The following is a 27,381-nucleotide window of genomic DNA, read 5'->3' as shown; positions in this document are numbered from 1 at the left end:
TCCTTAAATCAGGGAATATTTCGATCAGTAGATTGGCTTATTCACAGTTTAAAAGTCTGTCTGCGGTGTATGTGCACAAAAATAGTACTAAACTGCAGTTGGATGCTTTTGCTACGGAAAAGAAGTAAGTTGCTTTTGATTAAAAAAAATATGCTCTTGCTCTGTAGAAAATTAAGGTAGCTCTCATGTAGGTGAGCAAAAGAGCCTTTTGGCTCCAAAACAAAGCATGAAAAAGATGGAGCTTGAATCAGGTTGAACCCAGCACTTATGGTGGCAAAAAGAGCAGTCAGTGGAAAAGTAGTATTAGAGAAGTTAGTCCAGTTAAATTTCACTAGAATTAGTTCCAAAACCCAACTGCTTTTCACACTCACCTGATGTCAGAAGATGCATAAAAAGCTACTTGAACAGAGCTAGGACCTTTAGATAATAGACAAAACACATTATGACGTTTGACAGTGAAACAAATGACATGCTATTTCCAAGCAAGTATAGAAGATAGATCATCACATGCAGGCTGGAGAGATCCTACCATAGTGATGGTAGCCAGGATTTCCGTGTTGCCACTTCTGCCTTTCTGCAAAGCAGCAACGAGGTAGTAAAGCCATACATTCTCCTAATATTTGCTGCCTGAATGTTTAGAAGATAAATGAAGCTGGAGTGGGACAGCAGGGAGTGCTCCGAGATCTCTTTCTCGTCTTTGCAATTTTTTTTACTGCTTTCCAATTACATTTGAAGGGTAAGAATCTAGGGTTGGTCCATTGCTAAAGAGGAAGTTCATTCTCACCTGTAACTACAGTTCTCCCTACTTTTGTTTTTTCAAATATTCACATGAAAACTCTCACACTTCAGGTGTGGGCAAAAATGAGTAGATGGCCAGAGAGGGGCTGTAGGTCTCTCGGCCGTATTAGAAAATTGTGGAGAGAAACACAGGACGAAATAGGATTCATAGACTGTTAAAACGAATGTATGTCTGTAAAACGCGCTATGTTAATGGTACTGGACATTATTAGCTTGATGGCTCGAATAATTCAAAGGATGGGATTATTTCAAAGATACCAACGATGAAAACGTGTGGGCAGAAATCAGAACCTTTCTCATTTAACATATTCTTAAAGCCACCCACATTGTTTAGGAAACTGAATACAACCCCTGAAGTGGGTCATATATTTTCAACTGTAGAAAGGGCCCTGTGTTGTTAAATACATATTTGGGGATTTTTTCCCAGCAAATCTTCCTTTCATGCCTTTCTGCTGTCTTAATATGGGCAGGTTTATCCAGGCAGGCATTCGCGGTGCCATATAATACTGATATATGAGGGATCACTGCCCAAGAGGGTTACGGTGCATGCAAATTATAGTAAAGTCAGCAGTAATCCTATTTCTTTTTGCCCAGGACACGCACAGTGGCGAAGCTAAGTTACAACATTACCCATTTTTTAAAACATTTGAACAACTTTAACTTTTCTAAAGTATGTCAGGACCTCAGTTAGGATAGTAAATAATCCTTCTGCACTGTTTTGGGGAAAGATGAACTCTCCACGGATATTCTAGGACCGGCATGTCCATATAGATCTATGAAATTAGACTGAAGAGCAACTTTTACCGGGAAATAATCTATTCTTCTTCTCCAGTGCTCACCTCTTCCACAGTTGCATCCCTTTATCAAGAGTAGAAACTGCCTTCTCTTTTATAAAAAGCATACCATAACACTGATCGGACTCATTGTTTTGGTACAACGTGAAGTGGCCCCCTTCTTCTGAGGAGGCAGATCCAGACTTGAGTCACCAGATGTTTCTTTTTGTACACCTGTGGTAAGGGGATGCATCGTTTTTTTCATTATTGCAACAAGATGGAGTATGTTGAATCAGTTCAAAAAACGTGTTAGGACAGTACGAGTTGAGGATGCTTGAATTAATATGCTCACCTGTCTCAGAAGTTCTCTTTCCCCTGCTGGTGGTTCTCTCAGGTAAGATAATATTCTCTTGTTTGGGAGCAGAGAAGACGATTCATTGGAGGTTTTGCCAACCCAAGACTCTACTTCGTAGTAAAGCCACCATATGCCAGGTGAGAAACTGCTCCTATCAGAAAGTACAGCTGCGTATGTATTTAAGCGTGGCACACATCAAAAATAAATAGTTGTAGTTTGAATTATAGTAGCAGCAACATGAGCCTCTGTCTGCAATGCTATTAAAATGGGTCACATGCAATGTGCCAACAACTGCAGAAATTCATTGTAATGGGTGACACCTCCCAGCACCCACCATCATTGTTGCACGTAGTCCATGGCCAGCCCAGCTCGTCTCCTCCCCTCTAAGGCTTGCCGCTGCATGCACCTGTTTTGAGACTGGATTCATTTACTTTCCTGATGTTACGTGTGCTGTGGAGTTATGTTTTGCCTATCTTTAGCTGAAAGTGACGTTTAGTCCAGAAAGTACGACTATACAGTCATGCTAGTGGTCTACAATTAATTGCAACTTACAGAAATTGGAAATTTCCTTACGTACCTTTCTATGATGCTGAAACTCAGAAGTAGAAGTCAATCTCATCTAAACACTGTTCTTTGTTGGAGTAGCATGCACCTCTGTGACCTATGATAATGTAATTCCTGTATTAAAAAGGAACTGGCAGTGCAGGGTTTTTGTTCATGTAAAGGGCACTTCCGGCATCATCACGAATGCTCAGGCTTTCGGTGTTATGCGGAGGACTTCTCTCGCAAGGAAGAAGATAATGGAGTGGGGTGACTATCTACGACTTTAGACAGATTAATAAAGAGTATTATTTGCTGTTCTCAACTTTCTATTGAATTCGTTAAGGTCTTTCACAAATCACATTTGCTCCTTTGACCAAAAAGCATTGAAAAACAGAAAAAGGAAAATGTTTGAAAATAAAACCTTTACTGCAACCTCCCCTGCTACTAGTTGGTTTCCAGGGACAAAGATAGGGCTGAAATGAGAGATAAATGCATGTCTTTTGTTCTTGAATCCGAATCTCTTTCCTTTACGGATGTATAATCATTAAAAATACTACTTGACAGAATGAATTGTGTCCCAGCAGTCAGTGACTGTTTCAGCCTCCACGTGGAAGTCATAGAACCTTTATCAGAACTAGAAGCACTTTTATTATAATAGACGTTTGTGGTTACTAAAACCTATAATAAATTTAAAATCTACAAGAGAAGCAAACGCTACTAACATACAGGTTAACAGTCTAGTCTGTCAGTACTAGATCATTTTATGGTTAACTCCTTGTACGAGCCAAAAGGCACAATGAATTATGTTAAATGTGTTCACAGTGGTTATGTATGCTTTAAAAAGTGAGGTTCTTAATACACATGCATTTGTTGCAATATTAACTGTTGAGCATGTTTGACCTTTTAGTCCTAAGGCCCGCCTTACCCCTTGCTCTGGGTATTCAAGCACTTTATTACAGTAATAAGAACGTGTGTCTGTCACTCCGTTTGTTAATATGTTTAAATACAATTAATTGATAAGGGGTGTGCGAAATTCAAGCAGTTTGCTTTTGTGTGATTACATGCAATTTTGTGAAAATAATGTGTAATTACTCGAAATACAGATTCCTCCTTTAATGCTAAGTATTTTTGCAAAATGTTTCCATATGTCAGTTTTTGGCGCTAGGGTGCATTTCATGCTAAAACCCTACTGCAAAAAATAGCATGCTGTTTGTTTATATCGTTGTTGTGGCAAATGATGTTATAATTATGCAACGTGGTGTAATTGTGTGATTTCTAGAATTTCTCGTAATGCGAAATTATTGAAATAATGCAAATTATGCCACCATCATTTAAACTTGACCTGGAACTAATATTTTGCTAAACACTTAAAACTAAGTAATTACCCATGTACTTAATATACAATTATAATAGTTTCCTTTGTATTCTATATACACACTCACACACACATTATAAAGGCTTCGTTACTATCGGTTATCTTGTTTGAGTCTGGGAAATGATTGACAGAAGCCACTAGTAATATAAAAACATTGGTGCTTAATAACGGACAGTCGTAGCTCTTTCAGACTCTGACATTGGGAAGTTCTGACCAGACATAATAAATATATTTTCCTTCTAGCAGGGTCAAGCTCTTTGTTTTCTAGTATTCATTTGGAAAAGCTTGAAAATTTATTTTTTGGTGAAAGACCATCACCAGCCACGTTTACCTATATTGTTACTTTCTTGTGTGAAATTCATTGTATTGTAGTAACATGCTTTTTTTCGTAACCACACTTAATTAAATTCGGTGGTGTGATTCTCATCCTGGATAAGTCATGGCCTGTAGCTGATCGTATTCAGATATAGGCCTATCTGTGAATGCGCACAACCTGGTTCTCCAGAACAGTATATTCGCTAAAATGCATTGTCAATCCTTCCTATGGCATGCTCCTAAATATTGAAGCGTAGTTGTTGTGTGCAAAATATTGATTACAGTTATTTAGAAGAATCTAATACTGATAATGCTTATATTTATTTAGAAAAACTAAAAAACATAGAAGCTGGAATGGATCAAATAAACCAGGACATGCGAGAAGCAGAGAAAAACCTGACTGAACTCAACAAGTGTTGTGGCCTTTGCATTTGTCCTGGCAAGAGGTTTGTATACCATGTCAGCTTTAAGGCTAGAGGGGTAGTTTATGGCACAGGAAGTAAACTCCGATTTACTTGTAAGTTATGTGGATTATGACAAGTATTGAACTCAAGTGGAAAGCTGGAATGTTTTTGAAGTGGACAAAAAAGAGACCTCAACGCTATCTGCAGAAGCCTGTCGTAACTGTCCGAAAAAGGCTGGTGCATATTGGGTCGAAATCAGTCTTTTCCTCTGCAAATCATTGTCTGAAATGTTTGCCTTTGTGCCTCTTTTCATTTCCATGGCAATGACAAATGATCTACATTGATTGCCTTAGTGATCTTTAGAATCTGAACTGTTTTTGACTGGTGTCACAAATCTTTTATCTCCATTGATTTTAAATTGTAGTTTACGCAGACACTTTCCAACAGATGTATACCTGATCAGACCATGCAGAAACTGTTATTGGGGTGTCTTCCTTTTGGCCATATAAGTTTGAAAAACCTAGTCGTCAAGTTTAGCTGATTGGATTCCATGTCACTGTTTTGGACTTATCAAGACTTTTTATGTCTGGCTTTTGAGACGGCTTCAACAGTCTTTCCAGACTATTGTGTTTTTTTTTTGTAATAATACATAATGAAGATACAATGAGAGACTTCAGGTTATCAGGCTTCAATCTGTAACTGGTTAAACTGTCATTCATGTATTGTTTGTGCCCACCGCAGCATACTGCATGGGACAGCACATCACCCCACCTACCCACTGTCTCCTTTCACCTTAAATAATTGCACAACGCCAGTGTGTGTTATTCACATCCACCGATAAATAGTGATTTCTTCTCAGTGACAAAGCTGGTTCAGTGTATGCTTTTTATTTCTTTTATTTTAACTTTGAATACTGACTATTTACTTTGCCTGCACTTTGGCTGCCCAGTAAGGAGGGGATTTATTTTCCATTTGTGTTTTTTACTTTCTTTTCTGCAGTGTTAAAGTGACATTGTAACATTGGAGCTGCCTGTGATTTGAGTGCTTTGTTAGGTTGTGATTTATTTTTGTCTCTATCACAAACAATAATATTAAAAAAAGCATAAGGCATCTGACGACCTTTTATTTAAAGAAAATATTGCTAGCAACACAGCCACGTCCCAGATTTTTTTTTTTTCAAATTTGCCATTTTTATATCAAAAATATGGTGACCATGTTTAGGTGGTGGCATGTTTTCTTTTATCCTTTTCCTTTTGCAGCATATGCTTGCAATATTTCTTTTTTAAAGTAACCATTGCACCAACCTGTCAATACCAGATTAATTGGGGTTACCAGTGCTTATTTACATGTGTTCTTTTAATTAAAATCACCAGTGGGTTAGGGGTTATAACCCATTCATAACAGCAACATGCAGTAACACAGCCAAAATCCAAAGTGGTAACTTGTAGGACCTTGTGGTATACAGGACAAAGTTGAACATGTTCCCCATGATGTATACTTTGGAGTTCACTTTACAGTGGCAAAGTGTAGGCAAAGTGAAGGTGCAATCATAAGAAAAACCTTAAAATGCTAATCCGTGTCAATAGCGAGGTTTGAAGCAAACATAAGACATTTTAAGTGCATAAGATCAAGGTAAAACCAGCAGCTTTGTCTGCTGTAGCACTAACAATCTGACATTGTTAACTCCAATTCCAGAAAGAATAAATGTCCTAGGAGCATTTTAAGCTCACAATTGCTTTATAGGACAATAGGACAAGTTTTACTGAAGGGAACGCATAAGCTGCTCCATTGCCGCCCCTCATCCTTTTGGTCAGTGTTTCGGCCAAACTAGAAACTTGAGCATACCAAGAAGCCTTTCATTGAAAGGGTGCCAGTACATTTAAATGACTGATGAATATCAGAAGGTTGTTCCACAAGTTAGGAGCTACTGATACCTGGGACCTGAACAGCAGGTAAATAAGAAAAGATTTGAAGCAAGTTAGTGGTACAAAGTTAGAAAACTACTGCTTTGAGTGAACTTCAGTGGATCTCTCCTGGGAACCTTTTCTAAAACTTCTACCAAAAGAGGCTAGGCACTTTGATATTTCAAATAATCTGAATTGGGTTTTTGTGGGTTTGGCCCTGTTTGTTGTTGTACATGTGGACTGTCCTGACTAATATTGAAAATCTGCTATTACTAAATAAATCTGCTCAGTTTTTGGTTTTCTCTGACTGTACTCTCATCTTCTCTTCCCCCCCACCTCCTTTCCTTACTAAAACCGAAGATCTAACACTGGAGACTGAACTCTGTTCACCGATCACTGCAAGTGTTTTGCTGAATTAACTCTTGTGATGCAGCCTGTTAGTCAGCTGCACTGAAGGTGATCCTCGATGGTTGCATGTTTGCATGCATATGCCGCCTGCATGCAGAACATCTTGCAATAGTACCTGTGTTGTGTTGTATTATTGAGTACGTGGCTTTTGGTGTTTTTCTCGTAAGTAAACATGAGATTGTGTTTATTGCAGTCATAAATAGTGATCTATCATGGTGCACGTGATTACCAATCAGTGTTATATTTCATACAGGTGCCTACAACTTACAATTCAATTTGAGTTTCGGTAGTCAGATGAAATTCACGGAAGTACTTGTTCAGAAATTAAGCAATGGATAAATCCTAATTCCAAAGTCCTTAGTTCCAGGCAGTATTAACCAGAGTTATTGTGGTTCATGAGTTACTTTGAATGTGCATTAACCGAGGCCCCGCACACAGATTCTCCCATTCTCTGTAAAAAATGTAAAGAACTTACCAATTACTTCTCCAAAATCTTTACAAATATCCCTGCATCCACAGAAGATGATCATGGCCATCAGGACATACTTTTCGAGTCCCAGATTAAAGTCCTAGAAATAAACATGACCTATAACAAGACAAGCTACATTGCACAATCCTTATACACATTAATGTTAAAAATGATATTACGCATAATTTAGCCAGCACGAATCAATGTAAACAGTTTATCCCTCTCAGAAAGAGGATTCCCTTACAGTCACCATTCTTTGGGACCACTGAAGCACAGCAAATTCGGAATCAGTCCCTTCCTTGTTCAGCAAATTAATTGAAAAGGTGTATGAACACAGCCAATGAACTGTTGTACCTGACCATAGCCTGCTAGAGAGAACCCCAGTCATTACTCACACTGGATTGATTCTGGGTAACAGCTATATTGCAGTTCTTGCTAGAAATGCTTTGCATCATCAATAACTCTGAAGCTGATCTTCTGTTCCTGCAAGATTTCTCAGCAGCAATTGGCGCAGTCTGCCACATTGTCAACTTTTCTATAGGTATCCAAGAATCCTGAACTGTTTCTTGTTCCTGCAGCACCACTCAGAGGTGGTAAACATTAGAGACTGTAAAGTCCATATCCATTCACTACCAAATCGAGATGCCTAAGGATCCGTTCACCTTTCCTTTTTAACCGATGCACAGCAAAGCTCGGAGCCATGATGGACCTCATGAGTCTCACAATCTCCCATTAGGTAAATGACACACGTATACATAAAAGAAAAAGAACAGGATGGATGAGCCGACCTAACTGGCTGCATAGGGCTCATTGAGAAATAGGTGACACAAAACTACCTTTTACCATACCCCCAAAAAGGGAGTTTTTGCTGCTGTGTTTTGTTCCCTCCACCTCCTGAACCAAGACTGGCTCTGCAGAATTGTAGCGGAGTTTTCTCCCCCTACTTCCTACCTCATAATCTTTTAGATTTGGGATGGTTTGCTTCATGATCACCACATAAAGTGCTTGGTTTCTGGATGTGGAATCACTCTCTGATTGCTGCATAAAGGACCACATCTCTGAACTGGCTCTCCATTCATACATGAATCATCTAAAAGACAACCTCCAAATTCTATGGCTGTTCACTGTAATACCCCGTGCCGGTTTTTAGAAAACGTTTCTATATCAGGGGAAACACTTCTTGCAATTGGAAATCTCAAGTTTCCGGAAGCATAAAATACTGAAACCGTGCTTCTCTGGCAATTTGACATCTGCAGCTCTCCCAGCTGATTTGAGCCCAGGTAAAAACCTACACATTTGAGACTCCAGGTGCATCTTTTCACAAAGTGTTTTAACCATGTAAGTTCAACAACCAGGACCCAGGCAAGCATGTACATCCACTACAGCTTCCTAAGATGTAATTTCAATTCTGTATGGCACATGCACCACCTAATTGCATTGCGTCCACTAGTTTAATTGAAATATTAATGTTTTCGACAGGATTATAATTGGTATCTGCTCCCTCAGTGCATGGTTAAGGAATGGTTGTGATCCTATGTTATTATGTGAAATATCGGATGTTATTGGTGGGTTACTTTTAATTACTTCAGTTATTACAGTTTCAGTAAAATACTGATTGTATCGACAGTCTAGAAGTTTGCATGTTTTCTTGCTCAATGCGTGTATCAGATAGTTTACACTAAACATAAAATGAATTGGAAAAGCTAAAGGGCTACCTCAGAACTGTTATTCAGTTGGTAATGATCTGTTTCTAGTGATTCACCCTATATTTTGCTCACCAGGTACAGTAAATAAGTTATGAAAGTTTCTGTGCTTTATCGAACTTGTCCCTTCCAGTGCAGACCATAGCGCATGTTCGTCAGAAAGTGATTTTTAAGTGGAGTGAGCGTTCATTCAGATTTGTACCTCAGGAAATGGACATAGGCTCACCCCTACAGCTTTCAAATCATTACCCGACCTTTTTCTCATTCCCTGAGACTGAGAAGTCACCCACATAAGGGATTTGGAATTGTGGGGCAGGGTGGGCAAGGAGAGATGGGCGTAAAGTCACTCAAAGGATGCAGCAAACCTAAAGTTTGAGGATCACTGTGATAATTCGGCCTCATAAACATGGGTACACTTTTCTCACCATCATGTGCTCGTTGTCAGAAGCATCAAATGGCGTGCTGGTCCCATTTGAATAGATATGGCAAGTTCCTTATAGAGAACCATCTCAAAGAAAGATCCCTACTTGTAAAGCTAAGGTTGGAGTCGGCAGCAAGTTGAAGTATCCCATTGTAATGTTGGTTCCAATACTAGCTGCTGATATGAACTTCCTCAGGTACTGGGAGCGCCCTTCATGGATGTGTGTATGTGATGTATACTGTGTGAACCATTCTACGAGCAACAGAGCATTCTACACGAGAGGTTTACAAAAGGTTGTATGAAGAGAGAGATCTGGTGCTGGGTGCCCTCTGGGTGGGTTTGAAGGGCAGATATGGCCAAGGAAAGAGCACAGGGGAAGGTTATGCAAAAAAAAGGGTTACTAAGCAAAAAGTGAGGGGATAATGGAAAATACATTTTTAGGGAGAGGTTGCAGACGCAGATAAAGTACTTGTGTAGCATCGGCCTATCTATAGAGGAAAGAGGGTGCTTCCCATTAAATTGTAACAGTACATTGTGAGAAGCTTGGGAAGGGCGAAGAAAGGGCAGACACACATTAAGGTACATTCCGGAAGAAATGTGTCTGAAGTCTTTCCTGAACAATAGCTAGTTGGTGTTAAGTCTTGGATTATCCTGTCGTATTCACTCTTCGGTTATCCAGAAGACTGTTCCAGAGCCCTGGTGCACAATAGGGTTGATTCATTGTCTCGAATATCTTCATTGTTGGATTCACTATGGCTAGATGAGATTTGCTTCTGTTTCGTTGAACCTGCTGTCAAGTGTAGTGTATCCTTTAAGTAGTAGGGGAAGGCAAGATATAAGGCCCTCTGCATCATTTATGCCATGTTGAAGTAATCACATGCTACCATGGGTTGTCACTAGAAAGGGATATTAAAATCCATGTGTTACAATCTGATTTCTTATGGCACCGAAGTGTAAATTGATGCAGGGAGTGGGATGAGGGAACTACAAGGCTGCGGGAGGGAGTCGGAGGGTAGGCGAGTATCTCTTGAGGTGGGTCTGGCAGAACGGTGGTTGTACTGTAACAAGGTGTTGATTGAGAAGATACGTCTTTAGCTCTTTCCAGAAGTTCAAAAGGTTAGTCTGGACTGGGATAGAGTTGCACATAATTGGTGCTTTGCAGAAGGATATGTGGCATCTCCGCTTTTCGTTTATTTCTTGATTGACAGACTGGTAATGCTCCTGTCTGCTTTGTGCATTGTACTGGATGTCATGATACTAGTCGTGAGGCACCACTTGTGCGGACACACACTACTCGATGCTGTTCCATCTGACTGCATTTATTACCGGCTTTCTGTCTAGCATGCAGCATCTCCAATACCGAGCTTCCACATTTCTGGTACCATTGTGCCTTTGTTGGGCTCTGGTATTTGGACTTAACCATTTCCGATGAACCCGATCACAATGAACGTCTGAAATCAACACAATACTTACTGTGTTAATGATTGGAAACGATTTCCCATGTATTACCTTTGCAGCTTTTAAATTCTTCTTTGAGTTTCTTACTGTTTGAACCTGAAAATCAATCTGTAGAATGTTTGTGCAATTACTTTTCTTTAAAATGAATTATTCTTTCTCTTTTGCCATTGAGTGGCTAGGTATTTTATTTTAGGTTTAGGAGGTTGATGATCCAGACTCGACGGAAAGCATCAATGCTCTGTGAAGTTTGGGATTGTGGCTACTGCGCCATGTTATGTTAAGTGCATTTGTATAGTGTTTTTCCTCAGTTTGTATGGTCGCTTAGTACATTCTGAATCTGGGCACCCATTAGCCTTTGGTAACACTTGTGATGTTTTAACATGCTATTACAAGAAGTTACTAATTGAATTTACTAACTGAATTTAATGACCTGGGAAGGATGGAGATCCAGAGTACTGTGGTCTGAATGATATTCGATCTGTCTCGTCACGCACATGTATCCTTGCTCAGGTGCGGTTGCACTGTTTTTTTTGTTTTTTTTCCTCTCTCATCAGGTGATTAATAATCAGGCCCTCTTCATCTTCAGAAGAAATGTCAGGAATATGTTCTCATTAGACCTCTTTGCTCGGCTTTAGATAATAACTTGTTGACCCCTCAGTTTAGGAAAGTAAGAAGGGGTAGTTGCCACCTTCTCTTTCTCGCTGCCAAGCATTGGGATGCTTTGCCAGGTTTAAGAGGGAGGCACCAAATAATCTAAATTTAGAAAACTTCTGGAAACTTTATTGGAATAAATGTGCACCCTTACTGCCACTTGGTTGTAGCTTGCTATAGTAGTGCTAGGACACCTTTTTGGGTAACAGAGAACTTTATACATTTTAGTTATAGAATAGTCTTCTTCTGTGGGGAGTAGCCAAACGATCAAGGATAATCAGGAACCCATATATGTTACTAGCAAAGTTTATTTGAGAAGTAAAAAAAGTGATAGTGCAACTTAAGTGATTCAATAACATCCCAGATGGTGGTGCCTGGGAGATGAGTGCCAGATCAGCGCAGCATATATTGGTGCATGTGGCCTTTATGTTCTTGAGATTAATATGAGGAAGGAAGCATTAGAGGGTGGTGACTTTTTGAAAAGTTCCTGTCTCTTTTAGACAACCATTAGTCCTCGGGTAACTCATGGAATAAACTGTGCTCCAGATGTATATTGTGATGGCCGAAGTCTGGAGACATGTGAAGACAATATTTGCTGTTTCACTTTACTGTTTTGGAAACTGAAATGTTGCTAAATTACACTAATCACTTATCCCATTATATTAATAACAAGGAGGCACTGGCTTACAAGGTATTATAAATAAATAAGTTTGCAGTATATATGAAGAATAAAACTAGAGTTAAAAATGGGGAACTAAAAATGAAGGGACAGGGTGCAGCTTTCCTGGTGGCAGGTGCAGCACTAAAGAAAGTGTAAACAAGTGAGTGAGGCAGAACAAGAGTGGCTTGCTACACTGAATTAAAGAGGAGGAAAGCATCAAAAGAGTACATGAAAACAACACATTTACTAACCTAAAACTGTACTTTTTGTGGCCACATTTGTATAACTGCGAGAGAAAAAAATATATTTTGCGACTCTTTAGCTCTAGTTCTTCGTCTGCTTTTTGGAAATTACTTATTTGTGTGCATAAAATCACATGCACACTTGCACCGCGAGTGTCCTGATATTGTGCTATTCTGTGGTTGATACGTTACTCATGGGTTGCACGGTCCGGGTGCAGGCTGTTCACCAGGAACTTGAAGGGGAGGAGGAGACAGTGACTTTGAACATATTGCAGGTGTATGCATTTTGGATTTCTTTTCACTGACTTCCCAGTCCCTTTCCAAAGGGCTTTACTCAGCCTCCCCGGTATCTGGAGGGTAAGTTATAGACCTTCCTTAGTAGGCGGATTCTGGGCAAAGCCATGCATTCTCTAGAAATACAGAAACATCCTGGGAAATTGTACTGATTCATGTTTGGACCTTACACTCTGGCTAGATATTGTATTGCAGGTTTCCTTAAATGACTGCAGTCTTCTGAATGTGTGTATTTGTTCTCTTAATGTTCGTCATAGTTGATCTTTGTTTTTGTTTTAGGGCAAAGAACTTTGAGACTGGTGATGCATATAAGAAAGCCTGGACTGGTGGTAATGCGGAGAATGGCCAAGGGGCAGTGGTGGCAAACCAGCCAGTTAGTGTATCCAACGGTCAGCAGCAAAGCAAGGGAGCAACGGGTGGAAAATACATCAATCGGTAATCATTCAGTCTTCTTTCTCCCTTACACTAGTGTTTTTCAGATCATTGATGTGGCCTTTTCAATCAGTTTCCATTGTAGCAGAGGTTGGAAATTCATGAACATTGTAATGTGCTATTACATAAATAGTGATATCAAACTTGAAGCAAATATCAATATGTGAAGCATGAAAATCTTACTTTTATAGGCCTGACTGCAGTCGGGTTGAGCTGTGTGAACTACCTTTTGTTAACCAATTCTTTAAAATATACATATGGGATTTTGGCGGTACCCGAGACTAGTAATAGTCTCTTGGACCATGTTATTAGCAGTGTGGTGTATCATTCTGCCTTCAATGGACTGCTTGCACTGCAATGCATGAGGGACTATTTTACATCTAAAACTTACCCCCAATCATCACACGTTAAATTAATTCTTGTGCACCCATTCTGTAAATATCACCATCACTGATACTACCACCACTTACCACCTCATCACCATTACTAGTAGTGCCACCATCGATATCAACATTACGCTACCATTTTGTGTGTGTGTGTGTGTGTGTGTGTGTGTGTCGGCACTTACATTTTATCGTAATTTTGTATTAGCACCACAAGGAGGAAACGATTGCAACAGTACTTCACGAAATGGGCTACAGGGCAAGAAGTTAAGAAGCCTCATATTTTGAGTGCCTTACCTCCTCTTCCTCTCAACCGCTCTTGAATCCAGCCTCACCACAATTCCCCCCCTCCTTACCTCATCCCCACAATCCTACATGATTCAACCTCACTTCGTCGTCACCCCGCTTCAACATAGCACCCCAGTATCTCAGACAGCCGTTGCTTATTTCAGTTGTTCACACCAGGAGTCTGGAGGGGCAGGTGCTCGGCCCTCAGAGATCAGAGTCCAATGGAAGACTTTCAGAACATTGACACGTGTGGCGTTCACACATGCAACCCTGGCCTTATCATCTTTACTAAGAAGCCTGCGACCACATGCCCCATGTTTTATAAATATACATCCCACGTTAAATGGTTGTTTAAAATATGAATATGGCCTGGGTGCTATACATATTGCTCTCATCATTGAGCCATTTGCTGGATTTGAATGGGTGTTAGAGAGGACATGCAAAGTCAGACTGGGGTTGAATGGGCGCGTAGCGTAACCTTTTCATGTGATATCAGGAGAAGGAGCAATTTAATAGTGCTTCTAATAATTTTGTTCAAATATGCTTAAAAGACAGTGTGCACACGATATTTCCGACTATTTGAGTTTTAAATGATGTAAATATGAAATTGTAAAGGCTACGTGGAGAAAAAAAAACCCACATATTCATGATTACATAAATGTTGCCTCGCCTCTGGCTTTCATAAGGAGAGTGAAATGAAATTGTTCTTTCTGTGATGTTTACTCAAACACCAATAGTGTGGTATAAAAAAAAGGCATGCTCTGTCTTATTGACATAGGTGCGGTGTGAAGCTCCAATAATTTTGAAATAACTCCGGTGGTTTCGACGGTATACCTCCATGAGGAGCCTTAGCCTGCAGTACTGCACTCTGTTTTGGAGTCTGTCTTCTAGAAAGATAATCATTGATGATAGCATCCCTTCAAAGATCTTGTGCATTAACTTTACTAAATGTATACATTCTGCAAGGTGGGAGACATGTCATGTAACAAATGTTATTTAAATGTCAGCCCGTGTGCCTTTGACACAAACAGAACAATAGCACAATAAATATCGACTCTTTCGAAAGATAAAAGAAGAACTGGGGATTTTCCTGCCCCCACGTGATGCAGATTCGAGGCTTTCCTAGTTTTGTTTTTCACAATAGGGGCTGTGATGCAACACAAAGATGTTTTTTTCAGCTGGAGTTTTAAGGCAAACGAGTCCTGAGGTACAGGTTGGCAAAAAATGAATCGTGGTTTCTCTCCCTGCTGAGGATATTTTGTCTGGAGTTGCCATCCAACTGGGATATACAGGAATAATTTGAAGATTTCGTTGTGGAGTGATTGTGAAAGGGAAACTTAAGATGTGGTGACTCCATCAAACCTGCAGTGTTACAGCTGGTGAGACGGTGGTCAGACTTTACAAGCCTGATGGTCCTCTCCAGTTCTCAACATATTGCTTTGCATTGAAATTTGTGTCCGTGACAGTGGAGCTAGATAATACGCTGATGTACCAATCAGTGCTGAGATTGATGCGGAGGATGTTTTTCCAGTGAAGGATTTTTTAATACACATTGGTTGTGAACATAAAGATAAAGCTGGCTGAGTGACTGATCATCCTGTGAACTGTATTATCTTCACTCACTCAGAAATGGTAAACTAAATATGCTAAGCTGATCCAACAGACATGTCTTTGCAAATTTGATGATACTTGTATTAACCTTGGTCTTCCCAACAGGGTTACAAATGATGCTCGGGAGGATGAGATGGAGGAAAACCTGGAGCAAGTAGGCAACATCCTTGGTCAGCTGAAAGGTCTGGCTATAAACATGGGCAATGAGATAGATACTCAGAACAAGCAGATTGACAGGATCAATGAAAAGGTATGTGTCAAAGTGAAGATAGTTTCTCCGTGGCAGTGGTGATGAGCCATGAACTTTATCTATCCCTCTAAAGCCCCTCAAAGGAAGTTGTACACTTTTGTCACACTTACGCTATTACCTAGATGGCCATGTTTTTTGCTGGCCTGGAAGGCTTTTGGGATAAGAAGTGTGGACAGTATATCCTATTCTTTAAAAAATTTTCATGTGGTTGTTTTCTTCAGAGACCTGTTATTAGGATTCTTGCTCACGATTCCTAGTTCAAAATATTTTAAATCCAATACAGCCCGCCGCACCAATTAACAACTTTTCCATAACAAAGTATATCATGATTATCTCTGCATTTATCTATGGATCGTCTTATGCCTGAACAATATGAATCAGTTCCATAATATAATTGTCAGTAAAATCTATATTGACCACTATTGCACTTGTAAACTAAGCACAAACAGGTTAATCAGGACTTTCATAGCTGTGTTTCTCCGTGACGATAAATGTAGCAAACTTTGCTATTCTTACTCTTAATTGGAAAAACAAATTATTTTGTATTGTGAAGGTAAATGTTTCATGTATTTATTTGTCGCAAAAGTTTATTCCTCCCCTTCTCCATACATTTTGATCCCTGTTTTTGTAGGCAAAGTATGTAGTTGTAATGCGAAATCTCATGACGTTTTCAGTTTGTAACTTAAGTTTTTTGTTTTTGAACGAAAGCCCTTGCTATTTTATGGGTATCCACATATGGAATCTTAGTGTTGTGTTATGGAGGCTTTTGACAGCTGTTGGACCTGGCCCTTTTTGCCGAGTCATCCCCAAACCTTTTGCCTTCTTCCTCCTATTTTTTTCTGACCTCTTGTTGTTGACTCTAGAACTCTGAGCACTTTATCACAGCTAAAGTGCTTGTGCTCTCTCTTCTAAAGTTGGTATGATTGGCTTACACTTAATTGGCACATTTAATTTTCCTGTAAGTCCCTTGTACAGTGGTATTCCTATACTCTGGGCCTGTAAATTAAATGCTACTAGTGGGCCTTCAGCGCAGCTTGTGCCACCCACAGAAGTAGCCTTTCAAACCTGTCTCAGGCCTGCTAGCACAGGTCCTGCATGCAGTTTACTGCACTAGAGACCTGGCATCTACATTTACTTGCCAGGCCTGGAACTGCCCTTTTACTAAATATATGTCACCCCTGAGCTAGTCCTATGGGCAGGGTGCTATGTATGTAGAAGGCGGGACACGTGCCTGGTTGTGTGACCTGTCCAGATAGTGACAAACAGCCTATTTGGTTTCTCACTGCTGTGAGTGCTGCCTTGCTCATAGGATTACATTGGAAATGCCCTGCCTCATGTCAAGAGGGTATTGTAGGCATGTTTGGTATGGCTATAATGTTAGTGAGAAATGCTGCTTACTGGTGTAGGTGGATTTTTTTATTACCACTAAAGAAATGCAACTTCTAGAAAGTGAGCATTTCTGGTGTTTTGCAGCTTGAGTCCAATCTACGTCTGGGGCAGAGTGACAGCTGGGCTTTGTGCATACTTTTCAGACAGCTTGTACTCAGGGAGGGTGAAGGTGAGATGGGCATCTGCATACTGAATGGTCTTCCTGGGCTGAGAGAAGGAGAGGTGGGGCACACCTGCATTTGTAAAGGCTGTACCCTGACCTCACATAAAAGGGCTCATTTACCCCCAACTGATGTCTGAAGATGGGCCAGCACCAGTAGCCCCGTGGCAGCTGCGATATTTCCCCTGCGAGTACCCTGCGAGCCAGAGGATCGCTGAGAGCTCTCCACGACCGGAACACCCACATGGGACCACGGTGGGTTCCCGAGCCAGGATTGTTAGGTTGGCAGGACGGGAAGGAAACCCTCACCGGGGGTCCCGTGCGTCTCTAACCTTTCTGGAACCTACTGTGGCCACCGTAAGAAAAGCGCTGAGGTTGCTGTAGCTATTTTTCCTGGAGGGGAGGAAGTGAAACTCCTACCCTCCAGGCTCTATTGTTGCTTTCATTTCCCGACCTATCACCAGGATCACCCATGATTGATGTATGCCTCCAGGCTCATGCCTGGACCTATGTGCTAGTGAGTTTTGCGACATGTGCATACGGGAAATGTTGATCCTAATGCCTTCCCATGTGTTCTCTGATATTCCTGTTATGGGCATTTATGAGGAATGCTTACTATAACATGTGCATTCTTGGGGTAATGACAACCTGACTACTGCTTAGGTTGCAAGATAATCAGTAACCTATATGTTGTATGTGACTACTGCTGGCTTTTGCAGAGTAACGGCACTGTGTAATGTTCTGACAACTGCTTGGGTAGCAGGGTATTACTGACATGTTGTGTTTGGTCTAAATATGTGGTGTACAATACATTTTATTTTTATATAACTTGATGTTGTGTTTCCTTTGTGGTGTACATATAGCGTCACAAGTGTTGCGCAAATGCTTTACACATTGCCTCTGGGATAAGCCTGACTGCTCGTGCAAAGCTACCAAGGGCTTGGGCAGGAGTTATCTTGGATGTGCAATGCCCTCGCCCTGACTAGAGTTGGTGGTTTCTGCCTGGCTTAGGTACATACGCTAGCCAATCAGAAACCCCAATTCTAACAACAGCATTATCTGCTCCTGCTGTGTAAGGTATTTTAGTCAGTTTAGAGTTTCATCATTTTATAAACTTGATTGTGCTTTCCGATCTTTTTTTCTGTGTCCTAGTTATTTTAACCGTGAAGGCATGATCTTTTCTTACGACCTTTTTCCTTACCTGTTCCCTTAGTAAATTGTTTCGACGTCAAAGACATCAACTTATGTGTTTTCATCTTTACATCCTAAGTTCTCTGCAGCGATGATTGATCTTGCAGAGGATTAAAGGCTTTGGACTTTGTTGCCATTGACCAAATGTCTCTTGCAAATGTTGTGTGTCATGAAAGTGATTAGTATCCTCCTCACCTAAGTCAGTGGAGTGTTCTACCTATGCCTCCTTCACACTTTTGACTTTTTCCGATCCAAGACCATCCCTGCCAGGTTTCCCGTGTCCATGCGTGATGTGCTGCTCCCGACCATGTTTTTTCTTTGAATTCTGGGACATGTAGTCTTGTTTATTCCAATTATAAAACAGGACTACAAGTCCATAATTCAAATAAAAAACATGGACTGGAGCAGCACATCACCCATGGACCTGGAAAACTCGGCAGCTATTCAAGACCCCTGTCCTTTCGTGGCGAATTGTATAGTGCACAACATTTCAGGGCTACACAGCAAGATGATGGATGGAGTGCTGAAACTTTTCAGACACTTGCCCCCAGTCACAGATCTGGGTTAAATCCATTGTTGTTTTGCTCACCATGCCAACCCAGTTTGGACCCAGCCATTTGCAATTAAGTCTTGACCCTGTTCCCCACTGGGACAGTCCAGCCCAAACTGCCAGCCATCCTGGACCGGAAACAAGCATGCTAGGACCGGTTTAGGGGTATCACCTCTCATCAGCCAGGCTCGCTTGTATCCAGTGGCACAGTGAGCAAGGGACCAAACATATGCAAATCAGTCTTGAGCCTGATCCCCATGGGAACAGTCCAGTCCGAACTGCCAGGCCAGGTCTACCTGGTCTGGAAACAAGCACCCTGGGACTGGTTTGGTGTATCACCTCATCAGCCAGGCTAGCTTGAATCCACTGGCACAGTGAGCAAGGGACCCACGTCTGGGCAAAACACTGCCACTAAGGGCAAACATAGCAGCACAACAACTTAGGGGGAAGATTTGACATTGTTCAGCATTCCGTCCGTCACTTGTTCTTTTTGCATTTGTTGCCCTAAGTGGGATGGGTATGCCCTGACATGGGTCCCATGCTCCCCATGCCACTGGAGACAGGCCAGCCTAGCTGATGAAGGGTGATACCCCAAAACTGTTCCCAGGATGCTTGTTTCCAGTCCAAGGAGGACCTGACCTGGCAGTTTAGGCTGGACTATTCCCAGAGGGAGCAGTGTCAAGAATGATTTGCATATGGCTGGATCCAAATTGGAATGGCATGGGTAGCAAAAAAACGAAGGGTTTAGGCCCAGATCTCTGTACTGGGGTGAATATTAGACATTGTTCAGCATTCTGTCTGTCACTTGTTCTTTTTGCATTTGTTGCACAACATTTCAGAGCCTGACTCTTGTTTCATGTTGTAAAGTGCCCGCTCTGTTTTTCTCATGTCTGTAGAGTTGTTGGTTTGAGTTCAGAATGGTCCACAACCCTCCGTCTGATTATCACAAGGCAGGGGTATATTGAATACCTTGTGTTTGTACAAATCTGGAAACTTGTGAGGACATACGAGGCAGAACATGAATGCGGTTTTCTGAGTTACCATCAGTACCAAGGAGAAGCAGAGAAAACCCAGTGAGAAACATCACACACATATATTCATTAACCGACATGGAAAATTTCAGACCCAACCACTACATGGCAGAATATGCACAACCTGAATCTAGAACAGTTCTACGCTTTAATCCAGCCAAACGAATAGAGATAAATATCAGTTCATACCCAAAATATATTTTTGATTAAAGATTGTCCAAAGGATATAAAAATAAGTCTGAAAGCTCAGTTAAAATAAAAACTGCCAATATTGACATGCACACACGGGAAATGTTGTTGCCTGGCAACAGAAGCTAACATGAATAGTTATTGTCAGCAGCCTGTTTGCAATTGCGCTGTGATAAAAGCCCCAAAACTGATGTATTTCACCACTTTCCTTGAATCTGTACCTCCCGGACTGTATGTAGTGGCCTCTCAGCAAAAAAGCAAACTAAGGCTTCTCACTGAGGGCTTCAACCATCTTTTACTTTTAGACAGTAAAGCTGGACAAGAGGACATGCAAATAAAGAAAGAAGGGATTCTCTTCTCTTAGCAAGGGTATTACGGATAAACGTATGCCACCCCTGAGATCAGAAGGCCTCGCGGAGGTACTTGTGCGGCACTGCAGTCAATCACTGCTGGTCTGTGCTGCACGCACTAGATCTCTCCTGTGTATAATATCTGATATGTCTCAAAAGACGTTGTACACGTAGATAAACACAACGCCTCCTTACACTGTTAATAGGAGGCATTGTCATAGTGTGCAACCCAATATATACCAGAGCTAACCCCATGAAAAGTGATCAAGGATTCTGAGGTGTGGAGGGATTTGTGACTACAAGAGACGTTTTAAGGCATGGGCAAAGGGCTTTCACCTTCCAAGGCACCCTCCGGGAAAGTGAAGTTTCTCTGTAGCTCACTTAAGTGTATTTTTGTAATTTAACCCCATCTAGGCTAGGCCTTTTCACCCCCAGTGCTGAGCCCTTTTTTGGCTATTTGGGGTTGTTTGCCCTTAGAACTCTATAACGTTTTTTTCTAGATAAGGTATCCACGCCACATTTGCGTCCACTTTTTTCAACATCCTGGGGATTCTAAAGATATCCAGGGTTTGTGGATTTTGTGCCACAGTTTTGACATTTTTCTAAGAGGGCACCTATTTTACCTATTTTTTTGTGTGCTCTCAACCTACTGGGATCAAGTGGTTCAGAAAAGCTATATATTTCTGAAAACTAGACAACATTCCATATTCAGCAGGGGGTCAGATGTGTAAATCTCTCAAGGTTTTCCCAAGGAAACTAACTGTTGGAATAAAGTAATATTGAAAATGAGTAGGAAAAATCAGGCATTTGTGCCAACATTTTCATCTGTAACTTTTTGTCACAATGGCAGTTTGGAAAAAAAGCAATATACCATTACGTCCGCTAGACCTATCTGGTTGTGAGGATATATAGGGTTTGTAGGTTCTCTAAGAGAACCAGAGCAAAGAACTGAGCTGCACAGTACAATGGGTTTTCATTGAGTACAGAGTATAAAACACTTCTTATAGCAAAAGAGGCAGAGTGAAAAAATGGGTATTAAGAAACCTTATGTATTTCTGAAATGGGGACAAGATAAAGAGTTTAGGAGTGGTGGTTATCTATACATTGCTGAATTTGTGATCATCCATACTAGCGTATGATTTGGAGGGTATTTTTCAAAATGTCATTTTTTTATACACTGGTTTACATTTGAAATTAACAAATGCAGTAAAATCCAATTGGTAGTAACAAGTGTTCTACTATTTTGTGCTCCCGCAAGTTAACCAATAAAAATGGTACTTCACTTGTGTGAGTCGACCTAGTGCCTGTGACAGGAAACGCCCCAAAACACAACATGGAAGCAGAACATTTTTCCACCCATAATTGGCTCTCTTTTTCAAATGTGGGTAGATCTAGGTTTTGGACGCTAGCTTATCTGGCATCTAGGGAAACCTAGCCAACCTGTAATTTGTTTTTCAAAACTAGATACCTAGGGGTACCCAGGGTGGGCTGACCTGCATGGCTTTCACCACGTTTTGCTTCCCAGGGCCTCTCGCAAACTTTGACTAAAAAACACATTTTCCTTACATTTCTGTGATGGAAAGTTCTAGAATCCATGTGGAGTCACTAACTTCCTTTCCCCCGGCGCTCCCTCCCACCCCCTCAAGTCTCCCGATAAAAATGGTACCTCACTTGTGTGGGTAGGCATAGTTCCCGCAGCAGAAAATGGCCCAAAATGCAACATAGACGCAGCCCATTTTTCTAGCCAAAACCGACCCTCACTTTCTTTTTTTTTTTTTTGTTTCCCCCAATGTGGGTACCTCCTAGATTTTGGACCCTAGCTCAACTGGCACCTAGGGAAACCTAGCCACCCTGTAATTTTTTTTTTTTTTTTTTTTAAACTAGACACCTAAGGGTATCCAGGGTGGGATGACTTGCATGGCTCTCACCACATTCAGTTACCCAGAATCCCTATCTGTTGAAATAAAGAAATATTGAAAACAAGTAGAAAGAAAACGGGCATTTGTGCCAACATTTTCCTCTGTAACGTTTTGTCGTGATGGCAGATTGCCTAAACCATTATACCATTACATCTGCTAAACCCATCTGGTTGCGAGGATATATAGGGTTTGTAAATTCTCCAAGAATCCAAGATACCCAGAGCGAACTACTGAGCTACACTGTACAATGAGTTTTCATTGAGTATGAAGTATAGACCGATTCTTATAGTGAAGTAGGCAAAGTGAAAAATGGGTATCAAGAAAACTTATGTATTTCTGAAATGGGGACAAAATATAGAGTTAAGGAGCAGTGGTTATTTATACATTGATGAATGTATGGATACCCATACTAGCGTATGATTTGAAGGGTATTTTTAAAAACATAATCTTTCTTATACACTGGTTTTCAATTGAAAGGCATAAATGCAGCAAAATCTAATTGGTAATAACAAAAATGTTCTACTCGTCTATGCTCCTTCAAGTTTACCGATAGAAATGGTACCTCACTTGTGCGAGTAGACTTAGTGCCCGCAACAGGAAATGGCCCAAAATGCAACATGGATGCAGCATATTTTTCCCCCAAAACTAACCCTCTTTTTCTAGTGTGAGTTGCTCTAGATTTTGCACCCTAGCTCACCTGGTAAATTTTTTAAAACAAGTCACCTAGGGGTATCCCGAGTGGGCTGACTAGCGTGGCTCTCACCACAATTTGTTACTCAGAATCCTTTGCAAACCTCAAACTTTGAGAAAAATAAATGCAGTTTTCTCACATTTCTGTGATGGAAAGTTATGGAATTAGTGGGGAGCCACAAACTTCCTTCCACCCAGCATCCCACCAATTCTCCCGATAAAAATGGTATCGCACTTGTGTGGGTAGACCTTGTGCCCGCAACAGGAAATGGCCCAAAACGCAACATGGACGCAGCCCATTTTTCCACCCAAAACTGACTCTCTTTTTCCAATGTGAGTAGCTCTGGGTTTTGGACCCCAGCTCAGCTGGCACCTAAGGAAACTTAGCCAACCTGAACATTTTTAAAAACTAGACATCTAGGATTATCCAATGTAGGCTGATTTGCATGACTCTCACTACATTTAGTTACCCAGAACATTTTCAAACCTCACACTATGACTAAAAATACAAATTTTCCTCACATTTCTGTGATGGAAAGTTCTAGAATCCGTGGGGAGCCACACACTCTTTGCCCCCCACCCCCCCCCCCCAATCCCCCCACCCCATTCAGCATAAATTCTCCAGATAAAAATGGTACTTCACTTGTGTGGGTATACATACCCACAACAGGAAATGCCCCAAAACGCAACATGAAGGCAGCCCATTTTTCCACCCAAACTGACCCTCTTTTTCCAATGTGAGTAGCTCTAGATTTTGGACCCTAGCTCAGCTGGCACTTAGAGAAACCTATACATTTTTATTTATTTTTTCAAACTAGGCACCTTGGGCTAGGCTGCCTTGAGTGGCTGTCACCACATTTAGCTACCCAGAATCCTTTGCAAACCTCAACCTTTGACTAAAAAAACGAAATTCCCTCAAATTTCTGTGATGGTAGGTTGTAGAATCCGCACGGAGCCACAAACTTTTTTCCACTCGGCACTCCCCTAAGTCTCCCGATAAAAATGGTTCCTCACTTTATGTGGGTAGACATAGTGCCCGCAACCGGCCCAAAACACAGCATGGGCGCAGCCCATGTTTCCACCCTAAACCAACACTCTGTTTTTCAATGTGAGTAGCTCTAGGTTTTGGACCCTAGCTCATCTGGCACCTAGGGAAACCTAGATACCCTCTACATTTTTTTAAAACAAGACACCTAGGGGTATCCATTGTGGGCTGACTTGTGTGGCTCTTATCAGATTCAGTTACCCAGAACCCCTTGCAAACCTCAAACTTTGACTATTAAAAAAACTAATTTTCCTCATTTTTCTGTGATGGGAAGTTCTTGAATCTGTGGGGAGCCACAACCTTCCTTCCACCTGGCATTCACCGATTTCTCACAATAGAAATGGTACATCACCTGTGTGACTGTGCCTCGTGCCTGCACCAGAACAAATCAAACCAAGGTCAAAGAGGGTCCCTTTGTGAGGATTGCCGTTGATGTTAGTTTGATCAGTTCTTGTCATGGGCACTAGACCCAGCGACCACACAAGTGGGGCTGCATTTTTGTTGGACAAGTAGGGAAACGCTGGGTGGTAGGAATGTTGTGGTTTCCTTGATTCTGGAAGAATATGGCACAGAAATGCAAGGAAAATGTGGGACTAAAGTCACATTTTGAGGCGTGCGGGGCTTTGTAGGTAAGAAAACTTGTTGGGGTTCACGAGAGGCACTCCACCCTGTACTCCCTTAGATGTCTAGTTTACAAAATATCTAGAGTTGGTAGATTTTCTTTAGAGGCGATACATACCATGGCAAAGAAAGATAAATATTAATTCACATCCATCAATTCCTCAAGTACACACACACACACACACACACACACACACACATTGGATTTGTCATGAGGATGAGTGAAGGTTCAAAACGTAAAATTTTACTAACAGATTTCTAAAAAATGAAATGCACTGTTAATGATTGAAAGGTCAAAAAAACTGAACCAATGACTCACAGCTTGAGCTGTAAAGCCATAACAAGGCACCAGCTGCTTTTACAGGCCATCCACACACATTTCATTCATGACACACACGAGACCTTTCATACCGGCAGCCAAGGCCCAGCACGCTACAGTACTCACATCAACAGACAGTGCCATTCAAAGGCCCATCACTTTCATACACTCATATGACTGACACAGCAATCACACTGTCTGCCGGCTGATGGTGTGTGTGGACTAAATTTGGCTAGCAGTGTGTGTAGTGACTAGGAGCAAGTGTCTACTCGCACACCGCCAGCCAGGAGCCAGCTCTCACACACTTCCAGCCAAGCGGCAGTCCTCCCACACTGCCAGCCAAGCGCCTGACCACGCACACCGCCAGTCAATGCACACCACCAGACAAGCGCCAGTCCAAGAACACCGCCATCACATTTTATTTTTAACAAAAAAGAAAACACAAACCAAATGGAAGTAGATGAAAAACTATACATACAAAGATAGCAGCTCTATTAGATACATCACACTAATGCCAACTGTGAAATCTGAACAAAAAATATAAAACAATACAGACTAGTCAGTTTACTTTTAAGCTTACTATTGCTCCCAATAACACATAAGTCCAGGATTAGAAGAACATTGGGGGCAGTACATACAACTCTCCTTACACACACCTCTTCGGAAACAGACTGTACATCTTCTACTGGGGATACGTTTTTTGGGGCATGGGACGGATGTAATCAGAAAAGTGGCAAAATTTCAATCTAGCCACATCCTCCACAACTCCAGCTCTAGGAACACTTGCCAGTACATTTAAAAAAATCCCTGGTAGTCTAGTGGAAGGAGTTTTGCTCCACAATGGTGGGCCTCACCCACGATCATGGAGCAGGAATCCATTCGAAACAGGCACAGGGGAAAGGGAAAAGCTCCTTCCTTTCCCTCTGTATCTGTTTTAAAAAAAAAGAACACCCCCCCCCCAACCCCAAGCCCCGGAGAAGGACTTAACCCTGTCATCTACTGAAGACACGATGGAAGCAAATGGTTTGGCGCTCCAGTGTCATCAAATGGCCAACAGGGGGGTTGGTGGTGGCAGCAGAAGCACTTTGACTGCCATTCCTCGTAGGGGTGTTGGAATGGGTGACCCACGGGGGGGGGAAGCACCAGCACTTCCCCTGTAAGTGGGTGCTAGGACGGACAGTTCTGTCTTCAGCACACGCCCACTGCGGCTGAGGATGGAACCGTTCCGTCTACAGCACGCAAGGGTTAAACTTCAACATACACTGTTAGCCATTATAGGGCTTTAATTAGCACTAACATAGGTAATACAATTCATAGTTGTCGTAAACAGGGGCACCCAAGGTATTTCTCCCCCAGGGCCCCTAAAATCCTTAAGATGAAACATTTTACTACAGGGAAAAATGGGGTAAGTGAAGGACTTTAGTGTTAACATAAGGCATTTCTAGGAATAAATCAAGGAAGTGGTTTTACTTTTAATAACTGACAGATGACACCTATGACTCAGTTCCTCAAGTCAGAAACCCAAGTAATACTTAACCATTAATGTCAGCCAAGGCCAGAATAAATTATGTGGGAACCTGTGTGGGATGACAGTGAGTGTTCAGTATATGCCTGGTTACACTTAAAGCATCTGTCTGGAGCATATTGATGTACAGTGATCAAATATCCATGGTGACCTAAATTCTATGTTGTATGTAAGGTCAGTATGGAGAGAATGTGGCGTTACGGCCAGAGCTGCTGACTTTGGAACTGGGGAACCAAGTTTGAGTCTTGGTGTCGGCTCAACTTCCTGTGATTCTGGGCAAATCACATAATCTCCCCATGCCTAAAATGAATGTGACCTTGTGAACCTGGTGCTCATGTAAAGCACTCCAATAGCCTCAAATCGAGTTTGCGATATACAAAACTGCAAAAAAAAAGTATTATCCCATATATGTGCCTGGGTCTTTAGCATTCACTGTTTTATGAACCAATCAATAAAATGTCATAGCACACATCTTAACACAGTCTGCCGATCCGGCAGATTTTGCTGTTGCTTGTGTATCTTGGATAAAGCATTGATCATGTTCTGTTTTAAATACACATTCTTATATACAGTATTTCTGAGTACTTAGCTCAATCTGTAAGGTTTCTTATCAGTCTGCTCAAGACTATGGAGGGATCTCTCAACATTTGTTTGTGATATAGAG

General features: G+C 41.3%; 1 protein-coding gene across 1 annotated transcript in view; it reads left to right on the top strand.

The window, feature by feature from the left end:
• The window catches only part of SNAP23 (synaptosome associated protein 23), a 137,912-nt gene that overhangs the window by 96,997 nt on the left and 13,534 nt on the right, over positions 1 to 27,381 (top strand). The window contains exons 5-7 of the mRNA XM_069208756.1: positions 4,488 to 4,605; positions 13,054 to 13,209; positions 15,594 to 15,738. Of these exons, the coding sequence (XP_069064857.1) occupies positions 4,488 to 4,605; positions 13,054 to 13,209; positions 15,594 to 15,738 (419 nt within the window). The remainder of the gene's footprint in view (positions 1 to 4,487; positions 4,606 to 13,053; positions 13,210 to 15,593; positions 15,739 to 27,381) is intronic.

Source organism: Pleurodeles waltl, chromosome 9 (genome assembly GCF_031143425.1).
Source record: "Pleurodeles waltl isolate 20211129_DDA chromosome 9, aPleWal1.hap1.20221129, whole genome shotgun sequence".
NCBI lineage: Eukaryota > Metazoa > Chordata > Amphibia > Caudata > Salamandridae > Pleurodeles > Pleurodeles waltl.
The sequence above is the reverse complement of the archived record's forward strand: the minus strand, read 5'-3'. Positions and strand labels throughout refer to the sequence as shown.